Genomic DNA, 15015 nt, shown 5'->3' with positions numbered 1-15015 from the left:
GCTCCTCGGGGTGGAAGCTCTCCTGAAGCCCCTCAATTGACCCCCCCCCCCCCTCCGGATGGCAGCCTGAGGCAAGTGCAGCCGGGCTGATGGCCGAGTGCTGTGATGTGCCGAGTGTGGGCACTCAGGGCACTCCAAGCCAGGACTGCTTTGCAAGCGGGGAACCCCTGAGAACTGTCTGTCCGGGGTGGGGGTCGGGTCCCTTTAAGCGCAGCCCTCGGCTAGCCTGAGACAGCAGCTCCACGCTCTAAGTCTTCATCTGATGCCCTGCCGGCACTGCTTCCGGCCATCCTTAAGCCTGGTTCAAGGTCCACTCTGTGTGGACATGCTAGTTCGAATTAGCAAAACACTCATTCGAACTAGTTTTTAAGTCTAGATGCACTAATTCGAATTAGCTTAGTTCTAATTAACTAATTCGAATTAAGTTAGTTTGAATTAGCGCTGTAGTGTAGACATACCCTTGCTCTGAGATACCATTGGGCTCAGCTACACATGCTCCGATATCCTTGTGCTCACCCAGTCCCGACAGGTTTCCGTGCACAGTCCAGCCCCCTGCTCCTTGGGGCCGCGTTGCCCTGGGCCCGCTGCTCAGCATGGGTGCTCCAGCCCCTCTAGATGGACGCTGGACATGCAGACATTCCCGGCCCAGCTGCGAGCCCTGCTGGGGTGGAGCTGCGCACTCTTCGGTCTCCTGCCAAAGGAGGAAAACCCGCATCTCCTGCCCCCTGCCGCGGCCCCTCCAGCAGGCCAGCAGCTCTTAGCCCAGGGCAGCGTTAATTCTCCACACACCTTCTCTTTGGCAGAAGCCCTGCGAGTATTAAAGACCCACCCCCTGTGGTATTAACACCGGCTCCCTCCCGGTGGATCCCAGGAGGCTGCTGCACACATAATAAGCCCTGCACAGGAGCTCAATGCGTCTGCCTCTGGGCAGGAGCGCGGCGACAGCGGAACTGAACGGTGACAGTGCTCAGACTTGCTCCCCGGCCTCGTTAGTAACCAGGAGCGGTCGAGGCCTTGGGTTTGTGTTTCCAAAGGCTGAGTCCCCAGGGACTCTGATCTGGGTCTGTCCCCTGCCCCGGCCCCCTCTCTGCCTGCCCACCGCTGCCCTCTCCGACAGGCGGAACCAGAACTACCTGGACATCCTGCGCTTGCTGTCCCTGGGCGACAAGCAGCTCAGCTCCTTCGACATCTCGCTCCGCTTCACCCACCTCTTCTGGTTCGGGGACCTCAACTACCGCCTGGACATGGACATCCAGGTGAGGGGCCTGGGCCAGGGAGCGCAGCCTGGCAGGAGAAGGGATGGGGTCACGGGCCATGGGGGGCATGGCATTGGGGATGGGGGGGCAGGCCCTTAGGGGAGGGGAGAGTAGGCCAGGGGAGAGGGGAGTGTAGGGCGGAGTAGGCCTGGGGTAAGGGGAGCACAAGCCCTTGGGGGGTGCAGGCTGGGTTGGAGGAGAGCGCAGGCCCAGGGAGTCCAGGCACGGGGGAAGGGGAGTGCAGGCCCTGGGAATGGGGGGTGACCTGTCCCCACTCCAACCTGCCCATGGGCCCTCCTTCTCCAGGAGATCCTCAACTACATCAGCCGCAGGGAGTTCGAGCCGCTGCTCAAGGTGGATCAGCTCAACCTGGAGAAGGAGAAGCACAAGGTGTTCCTGCGATTCGGTGAGGGCGGCTCTGCCACGGGCGGGGTGGGGCGGGTCCCCTTCCCTGCTGGGCGGGGGGAGGTGGGGAGGGTTTGCCCTTCTCTGCTGGGCTGGGGAGAGCCGGGGGCGGGGATCAGCGCTGCAGGGCCTGGGGGCTGTGGTGAGGATGCCCCTCCAGTGGCTGGCGGGGGGAGCCCAGGCCCTTTTTCCTCACGCTCCGGGCTGTGTGTCTGCAGGTGAGGAGGAGATCACCTTCCCCCCGACCTACCGCTACGAACGGGGCTCCCGCGACACCTACGTGTGGCACAAGCAGAAGCCCACGGGGGTAGGTGCTGGTGGGGGGAGGGTGTTTGGGGTGCTGGGGAGGACTGAGCCGGTGCCTGTGGCTGGCTGGGGGGACCCAGGGCCCTGCTGGGCGGGGGGAGGGTGCTGCCTGGCAGTGCCTCACCCCCACGTCCTGTGCCCCCGCCCAGGTCCGCACCAACGTCCCCTCCTGGTGTGACCGCATCCTGTGGAAGTCGTACCCTGAGACCCACATCAACTGCAACTCCTACGGTGAGTGGGACCCGGCACCCGCTGGAGCCGCACCTCTCGCCCGCCAGCACCTGCTGGGGCCGCCGGGGGGGCCCGAGCGTGGCCGCCTTCTCCCCGCGCTGCAGCCTGCGTGCGGAGCAGCCTGCCCGGAGGTGACCAGGGCCCCGGTGCCAACTGCTCGCCCCGCTGAGCCTTCGGGGGCTAATCCTGCCCCGGTCCTCGGACGCCCTCTCTCCACCCACCCCAGAGCCTCCCCCGCAAGCTGCCTCCTCCCTGAGGCCGGGGCACAGCACCCCGATGGGGGGTGAGTGGGGCAGGACAGGGGGGGCTGGGGCGTGCCCTGGGGGCTCTGGAGGAAAGCGGGGGGACAGGGTGGGGGTGGGAACCCGCTCGGTGGTCTCTCCCCGCTAGCTCCCAGGTTCAGATCCAGCCCAGTCCCCAAGGCCTGTGAGTGGCAGGTCTGAGTATGGTTCCTAGGGGCACTGGGATCTGTCCCCAGGACGGGGGCTTCGTCAACATTAGCCCAGCGTGAGAGTCGGGGAGGCCGTGGAGCGTGAGCTCCCGTCTCGGCCGGGGTGGGCCCGTCGGCAGGGCAACGAGGGGAGCCAGCGCGGTGGGTGGGTTAGGGATGGGGCCAGTAACCGTTAACCGGTTACCCAGTCAGCATCACCCGTACCGGGTGACGGTTAACCGGTGCCGGGGAGCAGGCCACAGGTGGAGGGCGGTTCCAGCCGGCTGGGCCCCAGCGCGAGGCTGGAAGCCAGCAGCCAGCCCTACATGGGGCTGGGAGTGGGAGCCCCATGGGCTGGGGGTCCCCCACCCAACCTCCTGCTTAGTCGGTTAGCCGATTAACTGGGATTCCGCATCCCTGGCCTGCCTTCCCCGGCGGTGAGAATTCGGGTCTGAGGGAAACGTGGTTCTTTCCCCGGCCACATTTCCGAGGTACAAACAGACGCCCAGCAAAGAGCCCAGCTTCTTCTCGGCAGCCCGGCCAGCGAGCCCTGGGGCAGCCCACCCTTAAAGGGGGACATGCTACCCCTCAGGCCTGATGGGCTGCTGGTCAGACCCCTGCTCCCGCTCAGCCCCCTCCCAGCCCCCCGCACCCTGGCTAGCTCACCCGTGGGGCCTGCTGTTGGCAGGATGCACCGACGACATCGTGACCAGCGACCACTCCCCTGTCTTCGGAGCCTTCGAAGTCGGGGTGACCTCCCAGTTTGTCTCCAAGAAAGGTAAGGGAGGGGGGTGGGTACGTGCCTTGGCCCCCTGCCTGCCCCCGGCCCTGACGGGTCCTGTGACCTGGCAGCCAGCCCCGCCCGGCACCCGCATGCGGACCCCACAGCGGGAATGAGCCCCGAGGAGCCCAGCCCGCAGGCGAGATGGGCCGTGGGCGGGGGAGATAATCCTGGAAAGCGACCTGCACCTACCCGCCGCAGGGGACGTGAACGATCCCAGTGCCCCTGCCAGGCCGATCTGGGGGGATCCCTTCCCAGCCCCACACACCGTGATCCATTAGACCCGAGCATGTGAGCACGCGCCAGCCAGCCCAGTACCGCTGAGAGCGCTCGGCGCCACCTCCGAGGCCTGCCCCTCCCCATCCTATGTCCCAGCTCCGGCCGGGGCCATTCCTCATGCGTCCGAGGAAGGAGAAAGAAAAACCCTCCCAGACTACACTGGGAAGGGGGGGAAGTCCCGTCCTGACCCCTGCCGCTGAAAGCCTGAAGCATGAGCTTTGGGAAGGTAAGACCTGGACCAGCCGTGAGCCCCCAGCACTGCTGAACCCTGTCCCCCTCCCGCACAAACAACCCCGTCCTGCCGTCCCCGCTCCGCCGTTCGTCCGGCTTTCTCTGAACGCTCCCTCCGCGGCGGGCCCCAGGGCCTCTGTCGACGGTTAGAAAGGTCCAGCCGGAATTTGTTCACAGCCAGTTTCCATTGGGGGTTGTGCAAACTGGGGATGTTAAATGAAGATGAATTGGCTAATTGAACAGTTGATGCAAATTGCAGTTTGATTCGCCGATCAGGGCGGCTCCGCTTTTCAAGTATAGCTACCCCAGGGCTGTTGCTACACTTCAAAGGCTCGAGTGCTGCAGGAAGCCTGGGGCCAGCAGCGTTTCAAAGCGGCAGTCCCCAGCTGACCCCGGGCTCCATGTGGTGCTTCCGCTTTGAAACACCGCAGGGAACCCGGGGCCAGTGGGGGACTCCCAGCTAGCCCCGGGCTGCACACAGCGTTTCAAAGCAGCAGACCCCGGGCTCCACATGGCGCTGCCACTTTGAACCTCCCCCAAATCCCCTCCCCCCCTTTGCTGCCTCTTTCGGATAGGGGCAGCAAAGAGGGGGAAGTGACTAGTCGACTGATCGTTCACATCTCTAGTGCGAACAGTCCTGTAGCTTCCAGAGCATTTCTCCCTTCCTGGGGCTCCCCCTCAATGTATTTATAGCTCAACCTCCCCGTCTTGGGGAGACAACCTCTTCCAGTTGACTCCCCTAAGACAGACCCTCCACTCCCCAATTATTTAGTGGCTTTTCTCTGCACCTGTCCCCATTTGACTCCCTTAGCTGTCCCCAGCTCTGCCACTGTCTTGCCAAGTGACCTTGGGCAAGTCACTTTCCTTCCCCGTGCCTCAGTTTCTCCCTCTGTGAAACGGGAACCACAGTCCCACCCTCCTTTGCAGCGCTTGGGGGGATGAAAAGTGCTAGGTGAGCACTAGCCCAGCAAGGTGTGCTGCTATTCTTCTCCACTCCCAGGGCTCTCCAAGTCCTCAGACCAGGCCTACATTGAGTTTGAGAGCATCGAAGCCATCGTGAAGACGGCCAGCAGGACCAAGTTCTTTATCGAGTTCTACTCCACCTGCCTGGAAGGTGCATACCTGATACCCCTCCTCCCCCGGCTCGCCTGCCTCGCACTGGCGAGTGTAAACGGGCGTCTGGGTGAGTCCACGGCCTGCCAGTGGCTGGAATAAAAGCCCTACTGCTCCTGGTGCTGGTGGAGATTCTCCTGTAGCTCACGAAGCAAAGGCCTGCATTCTATGGAGCAGGATGGGCTCCGGCCCCCCATGGGGTCAGTTCAGCCCTAGGACAGTTCCATTCTGGCTGGCTCGTGGGTGGAGGAGGGAGGCGTGCAGTGGGACTGCTCCACTGGGTCTGAACGCCCGGGGGAGCATGTGCGTAACCTGTCGCTTCCCCAAACCCCAGAGTTCAAGAAGAGCTTCGAGAACGACATGCAGAGCAGTGACAACATCAACTTCCTGAAGGTCCAGTGGTCGTCGAGGCAGCTGCCCACGGTGAGAACTCGCCCTCCCCCTCTGCCCATCACCCTGCCACCCCCTGCGCCCCTTGTGAATGCCCATAGCAATCCCTAGCTCTTTACAAAGCGGGTCAGTATTATGGGGAAACTGAGGCATAGGGCAGCGACATGACTTGCCGTGGTCACCCAATGGGCCTGTGGCTGGGCCAGGAACAGGACACACGTCTCCCAGCCAGTGCTGTGTGCAGCAGACCACAGAGCCTTCCGGTCCGGGTGGCAAAATGGGGGTGGTGGGTTCAAGTGGCAGGGGGAGTCGGGATCCCTCAATTGCGACACCTTGCTCTGCTGTGCAGCCGGGTCCTGTAGCCCCCGGGGGGCTGCCATACACAGCGTTTTGGCCTCCGTGCTCTGAGTAAACATCCCTTTTCTGTTGATTCCCCTGGCTGCAGCTGAAACCGATTCTGTCTGAAATTGAGTACCTCCAGGACCAGCACCTGCTGCTCACCGTCAAGTCCGTGGATGGCTACGAATCCTACGGTAAGGAGCCCATCGTGAGAGTGATGTCGCCCTGCAGTGGCCGGGTCACAGAGGAGGGAAGCGTCTTGGGGTTTGCTGCTGTAGGTCCAGGTTCTAGTCCTAGCCATGGAAACATAAGAACAGCCAGACTGGGTCAGACCAATAGTCCATCCAGCCTAGAGTCCTGTCTCTGATGGTGGCCAAATGCCTTCAGAAGGAAGGAACAGAACACGGCAATTTATTGAGTGATCCGTCCATTCCCTATCACCCATGCCTGGCTTCTGGCAGTCAGAGATTGAGGGACATGGAGTTGCATCCCTGTTCACGTTGGCTAATTAGCCATTGGTGGACCTGTCCTCCAGGAACTTACTTAGTTCTTTTATGAACTCTGTTATTGTTTTGGCCTTCACAACATCCTGTGGCAGTGAGTTCCACCAGTTGACTGTGTACTATGTGAAGACATTCTTCTTTGTGTTTAATTCTGCTGCCTATTAATTTCATTGGATGACCCCTAGTTCTTATGTCATCTGAAGGGGTGAAGAACACTTCCTTCTTCCCTTTCTCCACAGCAGTCATGATTGTATAGACCTCTATCTTATCCCATCTTAGGGTGTGTCTAAACTACAGGGTTTTGTTGACAAAAGTGGACTTTTGCCGACAAAACTATACCTGCGTCCACACTGCCTTTGAGTTATGGCAACATAACGTTGACAAAACTCAGCAGTTTTGTCGACGTATGTAAACCTCATTCTACGAGGAATAACGCCTTTTGTTGACAGAGTTCTGTCGATAGAAGGCATTACTGCATCTACACTGTCCTTTGCATCCACACTGTTATGTCGACAAAGCAGCTTGCTTTGTCGACAGAACTGGGTGTAGTCTAGACGCTCTATGTCGACGTAAGCCTGTAGTCTAGACATACCCTTAGTGAACAGTTCCAGTCATTACAATTTCTCCTCAGACAGAAGCTGTAATCATTTTTTGTCACCCTTCTTTGCACCTTTTCCAGTTCTAATATATCTTTTTTGGAATGGGGCAATCACATCTGCATGCAGTATTCCAGGTGTGCGAACACCATGGATTTATATAGTGGCATTTTGATATGTAATGTTTTTTAACCTATTCCTTTCCTAATGGGTTCTAGCATTCCGATATATTTTTTGACTGCCCCTGCAGGCTGAACATATGTTTTCAGAGACCTAGCCACAATGACTCAAGATCTCTCTCTTGAGCAGTATCATTTTATACCTACAGTTGGGATTGTGCTTTCTAATGTGCATTGCTTTGCATTTATCAACCTTGAACTGCATCTGCCGCTGTGTGGCCTGTTCACCCAGGTTTGAGACATCCCTTTGTATGTCATCACAGTCTAATCTTGAGTAGTTTTGTATCACCTGCAAATGTTGCCACCTCGCTGTTTTCCGATCATTTATGTGGAACAGCATTAGCCCCAGTCCAGACAGTGGGGGACATCACTAGTTACCTCTTTTCATTCTGACCATTTATTCCTACCCTTTCTTTCCTGTCTTTTAACTATTACAAATCCAGCAGAGGATTTTCCATCTTATCCCATCACAGCTTCCTTTGCTTAAGAGACTTTGGTGTGAGACCTTATCAAAACTCGTGAAGTCATTCTGCCGCTCTACTCTGCACTAGTTAGACCTCAGCTGGAGTACTGTGTCCAGTTCTGGGCGCCACATTTCAAGAAAGATGTGGAGAAATTGGAAAGGGTACAGAGAAGAGCGACAAGAATGATTAAAGGTTTAGAGAACATGACATATGAAGCCAGGCTTCATGAACTGGGCTTGTTTAGTTTGGAAAAAAGAAGATTAAGGGGGGACATGATAGCGGTTTTCAAATATCTAAAAGGGTGTCACAAGGAGGAAGGAGAAAATTTGTTCCTCTTGGTTTCTGAGGACAGGACAAGGAGTAATGGGCTTAAAGTGCAGCAGGGGAGGTTTAGATTGGACATTAGGAAAAAATTCCTAACTGTCAGGGTGGTCAAATATTGGAATAAATTGCCAAGGGAGGTGGTGGAATCTCCCTCTCTGGAGATATTTAAGAACAGGTTAGATAGACATCTGTCAGGGATGGTGTAGACGGAGCTTGGTCCTGCCTTGAGGGCGGGGGGCTGGACTCGATGACCTCTTGAGGTCCCTTCCAGTCCTATTATTCTATGATTCTATGAAAGGCTTTCTGAAAGTCCCAGTATACTATATCCTTGTCCACATGCTTTGTTTTAATCCCCACAGAGAATTCTAGTAGATTGGCGAGGCATGATTTCCCTTTACAAAAGCCGTGTTGACTCTTCCTCAACAAATCGTGCTCCTCGAGGTGTCTGACAATTCTGTTCTTCGCTATCATTTCAGCCAGTTTGCTTGGGACCAAAGTTAGACCGACTGGCCTGTCATTGCCAAGATCGCCTCTGGAGCCTTTGTAAAAAACGGACATCCTGTGACAGAGACTGATTTAAGTGCTAGGTCACAGTTAATGGTTCTGAGTTCCTGCAGAACTCTGGGGTGAATCCCATCCGGACCTGGCGACTTCTGCCTGTTGAGTTGGTCCGTTTGTTCCAACAGTTCCTGTACTGACACCTCACTCTGGGACAGTTCCTCAGAATTTGCCACCTGAAAAGAAGGGCTCCCCTGTGGGACTGTCCCTCACCCCCTCTGCTGTGATGACCAACGTGAAAAATTCATTTAGCTCTCCGTAAGGTTCTTGTCTCCCTGCAGTGCTCCTTCAGCACCTCGATCCTCCAGGGGCTCACTGGTTCTTTGGCAGGCTTCTTGCGTCTCGTGGACTTCAACGCTTTTTTGCTATTAGATTTTGCGGTTTTGCTCGTGGCTCTTCAAATTCTTTTGTGGCCTGCCTAATTACACTGTTACATTTGCCTCGCCAGAGTTTATGCTCCTTTCTGTTTTCCTCAGAAGGCTCAGAGGGGAAGCCGTGTTAGTCTGTAACTTTAAAGAAACAACAAATGGTCCTGAAGCACCTTAGAGACTCACAAACGGTGCTTTTTTTGTGATGGTATGGCCCACAACGGCGTACCGTCCCCTATTTTCCCAACACACAGAAAAGGAATGGCATTTCCTCCGTGCATACCAGCACCTGTTTTCCTGGGGTGCCTCGGCTCCTGAAGGAAGCCTGCTTTGGACGCACATCGGGTTTTTTTTTTTCAGTGAAGTGTTTTGGCTCTTAAAGGGGCCGCGACTGCATTTCGACCCTTGGTTTTTTTGCTCAACGCGTTTTCCTTTTTTTTTTTTTTTTTTTTCCTTCTCTCAAGAACTTTGCCCCGGAGTACCGGCACCTTTTTTCTTACAAAAAAAGCACTGCTCACAAAAACACATTTGTAGCATCATGAGATTCTATGGGGACAACCGCCACTCTGCTCATCTGAGGAAGTGGGTTGTGCCCATGAAAGTTCATGATACCATCTGTGTATTTTTGTGAGTCTTCAAGGTGCTGCAAGACCGCTTGTAGTTTTCTCAGAAGATTTGACTTCCAATCTTCAAAGGGCATCACTTTGTCTCCAGCTGCCTCTTTTACTCTGTTGTTTAGCCCTGGTGCAGTTGTGGGTTTTTTGGTTCTCTTAGGTTATGTCTAGACAGCGGCAGTATTTCAGGATACTGGAAGTATCCCAAAATAGTTATTCTGTGTCTTTAAACGCGCCTATTATTTCAAAATAGATTTCAAAATAACAGGCATGCTAGTCCAGCATCCCTGTAACCTTCATCCCACGGGGTATGCGGACGTTTTGGAATAGCGCTTTATTTCAAAATTAGATCGAAATAAAATATGCAATTTGCGTAGCTCAAATTGTGTATCTTATTTGGACCTACGGATGCAGTGTAGATGTGCCCTCACTGTTGGTTTGGTTTTGATCTTTTCTTTTCTTTTCTTTTCTTTTCTTTTCTTTTCTTTTCTTTTCAGGGGATTCATATAGGTTGAGGCTCTTTTAGGGTGTTTTGTTCCCAAAGGTTTCCATGCTGCTAGCAGGCATTTCACTCGTGTGACTCTTCCTTTTCATTTCTATTTAACTCGCATCCTCCTTTTTATGTAGTTCCCCTCTCTGAAGTTGAATTCTACTGTGCTGGGCTTCCTTGGTGTTTCCCCCCTACAAAGGGAAAAAAATGTGGCTACAGTTGCCAAGTGGTAATGGCTAATAACTCTGTTATTTGTAATAGAAACACCTCCTCTTCCACCACTGGTGGTCTCCAGTTGACCCCCACCATGCTGTCCCCTCACTTTTATTTCTGGTCTGTCTCCCACTTCCCTCGGGGTCTCAGAACACACGTATATCTTCTTGCTGTGCAATAGTCCCTCTCCTAGCTGGGACGTCTGAACCTCTCACCTTGCTGTGTGGCAGGAGGGAAGCAGCTTAGATATTAAGTGACTTGCCCAGGGTCATACAGGGAACATGTTGCAGAGCTGAGAATCAAACGCTGATCTCTAGCAGCCCAGTCCAGAGACCCAGCTGCTCAGCCTTCTCCCTCTCACTGCATGGGCAGTGTCTGGCGTCGCTGCTTGGCGGCGTTGTCTTTACAGCTGCTTCTCTCTCGCTCTGCTGCTCTCCTTTGGAGTCATGCTGCAGGCAGTTCCACAGGCACCTCCCTCCTACCCACTCCCTCCACTCCCACGCCCTAGTGACCTCCACCGGTGCCGGCCTTCTGGCTCTTCCATCAACACCCCTTCTCTGCCCGTCCTCCAGGCGAGTGCGTGATCGCGCTGAAGTCCATGATCGGCAGCACCGCCCAGCAGTTCCTCACCTTCCTGTCCCACCGCGGGGAGGAAACGGGCAACATCCGGGGCTCCATGAAGGTCCGGGTCCCGGCCGAGCGGATGGGCACCCGCGAGAGGCTCTACGGTGAGGGGGGGCCCTGTCCGCCTTCCGGGGGCAGGCTCAGGAGGGGGTGGGATTTACCGAGACGCAGCTGAGGTGTTTGTTGTTCCCCAGTTAAGCAGAGGTGCAGGCTGGAGCCGGGCTGCTGCTATTGGGCGGATCAGGTGGGGAAGTGGGGACTATCCAGCGAATGGCCGGGGGTGGCTCCATCTGGGGGTGCCAGAGACGAGGACTCGGGGGTTCGCTCCCAGAGCTGGGGAGCCCGCCGGGTGGGGAGTGGGACCCTCGTGGCTGCGACTCCAGTGGGCCAGCTAGGCCCAGGTGCCCACGGGAGCAGCCCTGGGCGAGGCGCTGAGATCTGAGGGGACAGGACAGAGGCCGGCTGGCTGGGCGGAGTCAGGGGAGAGTCTGGCTAAGCAGGGGCCGCCAGGCCGGCTCTGCCACCAAGAGCTAGTCCCCAGGGGGCCGCGTGCTCCGCGCTGAGCGTGTGCGTCTCCCGCTCGCAGAGTGGATCAGCGTCGACAAGGACGAAACCGGAGCTGCCAAGGGGAAGCTGCTGTCGGTCGCCCGGGCCAGCCAGGAGTACGCCAAGTAAGGGGGCGGGGGAGTCCCACGGGGCAGTGACGCTCCGGGAAGAAGCGCCGCTGGGGGGGGGGGTCCTTTCATCACCACGAAAAGGGCGGGGGCACTCGCCTCCCCAGGGAGGGATCCCCAGGGGTGCGGCTGCCTGGTGAACCCTGCCACCTCCGCATGGGCTTGGCCTCCCACTGGGGGGTAGTGGGGGGGCTGTCTGCTCTGTAACCGGGCAATGTGTGATGCCCACTGACTCACCCACATGTGGATTGGCCCAGACACCTCGCCCCAGCTGGAGCAGATAACAAGGCTCTTGCCAGGGGGAGAGACAAAGGGAGGGAGGCGGAGACGGGCAGGGCCTGGGAGCTGGGCATTTTGGGGCTGGGAAACATGGAGAGGAGACGAAGCTGAGTACTGAAGGCTCAGGGGCCTGTGGACCCCACCTCAAGGGATCTGAGGCTGCCTGGCCCTGACTCCTGTAGCCACGTCACGTCTGTGCGGTGCTGTATCCTGGAGAAGCAATAAACCCTCTGTGTTCTACTGGCTGGCGGAGTCTCATCTTGCTGCGGATGGTGGTGCAGGATCGGGGGGCTCCCTGACGTGCCATCGCAGGGGGTCCTGGCTCCGGGTCAGGGGAGACCCGCACACAGGACAGGGCCCGTCCTGCCGGGGTGGGGGGCTTTGGGGCAGGGTCCTTGCCAAAGAAACTTCCCGGGAGCTTCAGCTTCGCTTTCTTGGGGTCCCAGCTGAGAACTGGCGAGCCCCCAGCTGGAAGGGTATGGACGGGCCCTGCCTCCAGCTGCTAACGGCCTCCCCCTCCCTGCTAGATCCGCCGGACGGAAGCCCCCCGTGGGGGAGACGGCAGCCTGCCCCCCAGGGAAGCTGTTTGACGAGCCAGACAAGCCCAGTGCCCTGACCGCCGGCCGCCTGCCAGCCCCGGTGCGCGGCACCTCCAAGGAGGAGACCTCCCAGGCCAGGTCAGCGAGGGGCGAGCGAGGACCAGCCCTCTTGGTACCACAGTGAGGGAGCTCGAACAAGGCAGCCTCCCCGGAGAGCTGGGAGGACGTCCCCCCAGAGAGGAGACTGGCCAGGGGGATCCGGGGGAGCGGAGTCAGGAAGTGCCTTGGCGGGGGGGGGGGGGTGCAGGGGATTGTCCCATTGGGGAGAGATGACTGGGGCAGGCTGGCGAGGGGGCCCCGTGTGCCGTACGTACCCAGTAGCGAGAGACAGCCCCTGCCCCCAAGAGCCTGCGGCCTGCATGGCCAGGCCAGGGGTGGGCTCGGGGCTTCTCCCCTGCAGTGCCCCCCGCAGGCCAGCCTCTCTGCCCGCTGGTCCCCCTGACTCCCCTGTTCTTTGCCCCCAGGCCCAAGCAGGACTCGGCCTCGGAGCCTGACGGCGGCCCCACGAAGAACAGCTTCAACAACCCAGCCTACTACGTGCTGGAGGGGGTCCCGCACCAGCTGCTGGCGGCCGACGCCCCCGGCCCCACCAAGGCGCCGGCCCCCAAGAACAAAGTGCCCATCACGGTGCCCGTGCAGCCGGAGCGGCGCTGGCAGCCCTCGGCCGGCCGGGAGGAGGAGAGCTCCTCGGACGAGGAAGGGGGCACCCTCAACCTGCCGCCCCCCGACTTCCCGCCCCCGCCCCTGCCCAAGGTGGCGGAGCTGGAGATGGCCGACAATCCTTTCTACGCCAGCGCCAAGGAGCTGAGCGGGGCCGCGGGGCGGGAGGAGCCCGGCACCGCCAAGCCGTGGGCTGCCGTGGCCTTCAGCGACCCCTTGGAGTCCAAGCTGGCCCCGCCCAAGCTGCACCCCCGGCCCCCGCTGGCTCCAGGGCCCGGCTTCCTGATGGAGCCCCCCAGTGCCCCCCAGGCCCAGGCCGGCCTCCTGGACGATCGCTCCTGCTCGGTGCTGCAGATGGCTAAGACCCTGAGCGAGGTGGATTATCCAGGCAGCAAAGGGGGCGGCGGCCTGGGGCGGGAGCCGCAGGGCCGTCCGGCCCCACATCTGCTCAGCAAAGGGCGGCTGGAGCTGCCCCCCCGCTGCATGCACCCCGACTACAGCCGGCCCATCACCTTCCCGCCCCGCTCCATCAGGGAGAGCATCGAGGAGGACCTGGCTGAAGAGGTACGTGCAGGAGCGTGTCACCGGCGCTATGAGACGGGGGTCCTCCTGGGCTGGCTTGGGGGTCCCTTGGCGACATCCCTCTGCCCCGGGCATCCTGGGGTAGGCTCAGCCAAGCCGCTCTGGCTAAGAGGCCCCAGGTTTAAATGGCAGCCTTGGATCTGTGTCTCCTGCTGCCTCCGAGGCCCAGCCTGCTCCCCGGTCCTGCCGCCGGGAGTCCGGGCAACTGAGCTGTGCTCCCAGCTGCATGGCCACGGGCAGGTCTCCCTGCCTCAGTTTCCCCATCTGGACAGCAGGGCTGCAGCAATTGCCCAACGCTCCCCGGGGCACGAATTCATCCACCTACAGGGCCGGGGTCCTGGCAGGCCCTGGGTCAGTCTGATTTCCCTGGGCACAGAGCAGGCGACGGGGGGAGCCGCGGGGTACCTGAGGCGCTGTGCCCATCTCTCTGCATAGGCGCTGGGCCAAGGCGGGAGGAGCGGCTCCAGCCTGAGCGAGTGCAGCGTGGGCGAGTGGCTCCGGGCCCTCGGGCTGGAGAGGTACGAGGCGGGGCTGGTGCACAACGGCTGGGACGACCTGGAGTTCCTCAGGTGAGGGGCCTGGCACGGGTGCTCCGGCCGGGGAGACGCAGCATGGCAGGAGCGGTGCGTCCGCGCTGGGGACGGGAGGGGCTGGCGAGATGGGCCTGTACCAAACTCACCCTCCGTTCTGGTCTATCCCACAGGCCCAGGGCGGTTAAATGGGTCAGTTTCACACTCGGGGAGGCTTACAATGTCCAGGGACCCGGCACGCAGGGCGGCCGAGGGGGGTCGGAGCTGCTGCCTCGGGATTGCCAGAGCTGACGGGGGAGGTACCCGGAGCTGGCTCTGATCTCCACCCCCCTGAGAGCGGCTGGGATCAGCCGCGGGAGCCTGCTGCCTGGCAGTAACGCTCCCCCCCACCCCCCGTTCCTCCCCCTCCACCAGCTGGATGTCATGGGGGAGGGCTGACGTCACGGTCCGTGCGGCGTTTTTGCCGGACGTGAATTTGGCGGGGCCCTGGTGCAGGGAGGGCCGAGGGCGTTTGCGATGGGGCAGCCGCTGTGCTCTCGGCGGGGGCAGCCTCGCTGGGAGATTGCTCGTCCTGCCAGGGAGCGGCACCAGCGCTGCAGGAGGGGGGTTGGACAAGCTACCTCTGCCCGGTCGGCGGGGGCAGCGTCCGTGCGGGGCGGCACACATGGAGAGGGAAGAGGGACAGCGGGGGAGGAGTGCAGAGAGAGGAGAAGAGATGGATGAGTAGAGACGCGCCCAGGAGCGAATGCCAGCTGCTCGGGGCCCAGCCACCTGGCACGTCCCCATCCTTCCCAACGCCAGCGCAGGGTCTGGTGCGCCGCCGGTGGAAGTTTGGTCTTCGCACCACTAGGGGGCGCCGCTGCCTGCAGAACCAGGTCCCTTCTCCCAGCAGGGGGAGCAAAGGGGCGGAGTCTATATGGTCCTCTATAGGGGCTCTAGTGCAGGCATGTCGTGCAAGGCTCCTCTTGCCCAGATGCCCCGTTACCTGCCACGTGGC

General features: G+C 59.5%; 1 protein-coding gene across 2 annotated transcripts in view; it reads left to right on the top strand.

Moving 5' to 3' along the window:
- Window positions 1-15015, top strand: part of INPPL1 (inositol polyphosphate phosphatase like 1) — a 94017-nt gene that overhangs the window by 74670 nt on the left and 4332 nt on the right. For both annotated transcript variants that reach the window (XM_075919634.2, XM_075919635.2), the window contains exons 15-27: window positions 1118-1256; window positions 1563-1662; window positions 1880-1968; window positions 2117-2198; window positions 3317-3406; window positions 4920-5033; window positions 5367-5455; window positions 5868-5955; window positions 10643-10798; window positions 11281-11365; window positions 12175-12324; window positions 12711-13470; window positions 13924-14057. In XM_075919634.2, coding sequence (XP_075775749.2) covers window positions 1118-1256; window positions 1563-1662; window positions 1880-1968; window positions 2117-2198; window positions 3317-3406; window positions 4920-5033; window positions 5367-5455; window positions 5868-5955; window positions 10643-10798; window positions 11281-11365; window positions 12175-12324; window positions 12711-13470; window positions 13924-14057 — 2076 coding nt within the window. The remainder of the gene's footprint in view (window positions 1-1117; window positions 1257-1562; window positions 1663-1879; window positions 1969-2116; window positions 2199-3316; window positions 3407-4919; window positions 5034-5366; window positions 5456-5867; window positions 5956-10642; window positions 10799-11280; window positions 11366-12174; window positions 12325-12710; window positions 13471-13923; window positions 14058-15015) is intronic.

The sequence above is a fragment of the Pelodiscus sinensis genome, chromosome 1 (assembly GCF_052426305.1).
Source record: "Pelodiscus sinensis isolate ZL-2025 chromosome 1, ASM5242630v1, whole genome shotgun sequence".
NCBI lineage: Eukaryota > Metazoa > Chordata > Testudines > Trionychidae > Pelodiscus > Pelodiscus sinensis.
Note: the sequence above shows the minus strand (reverse complement) of the source record. Positions and strands in the feature narration are given on the sequence as shown.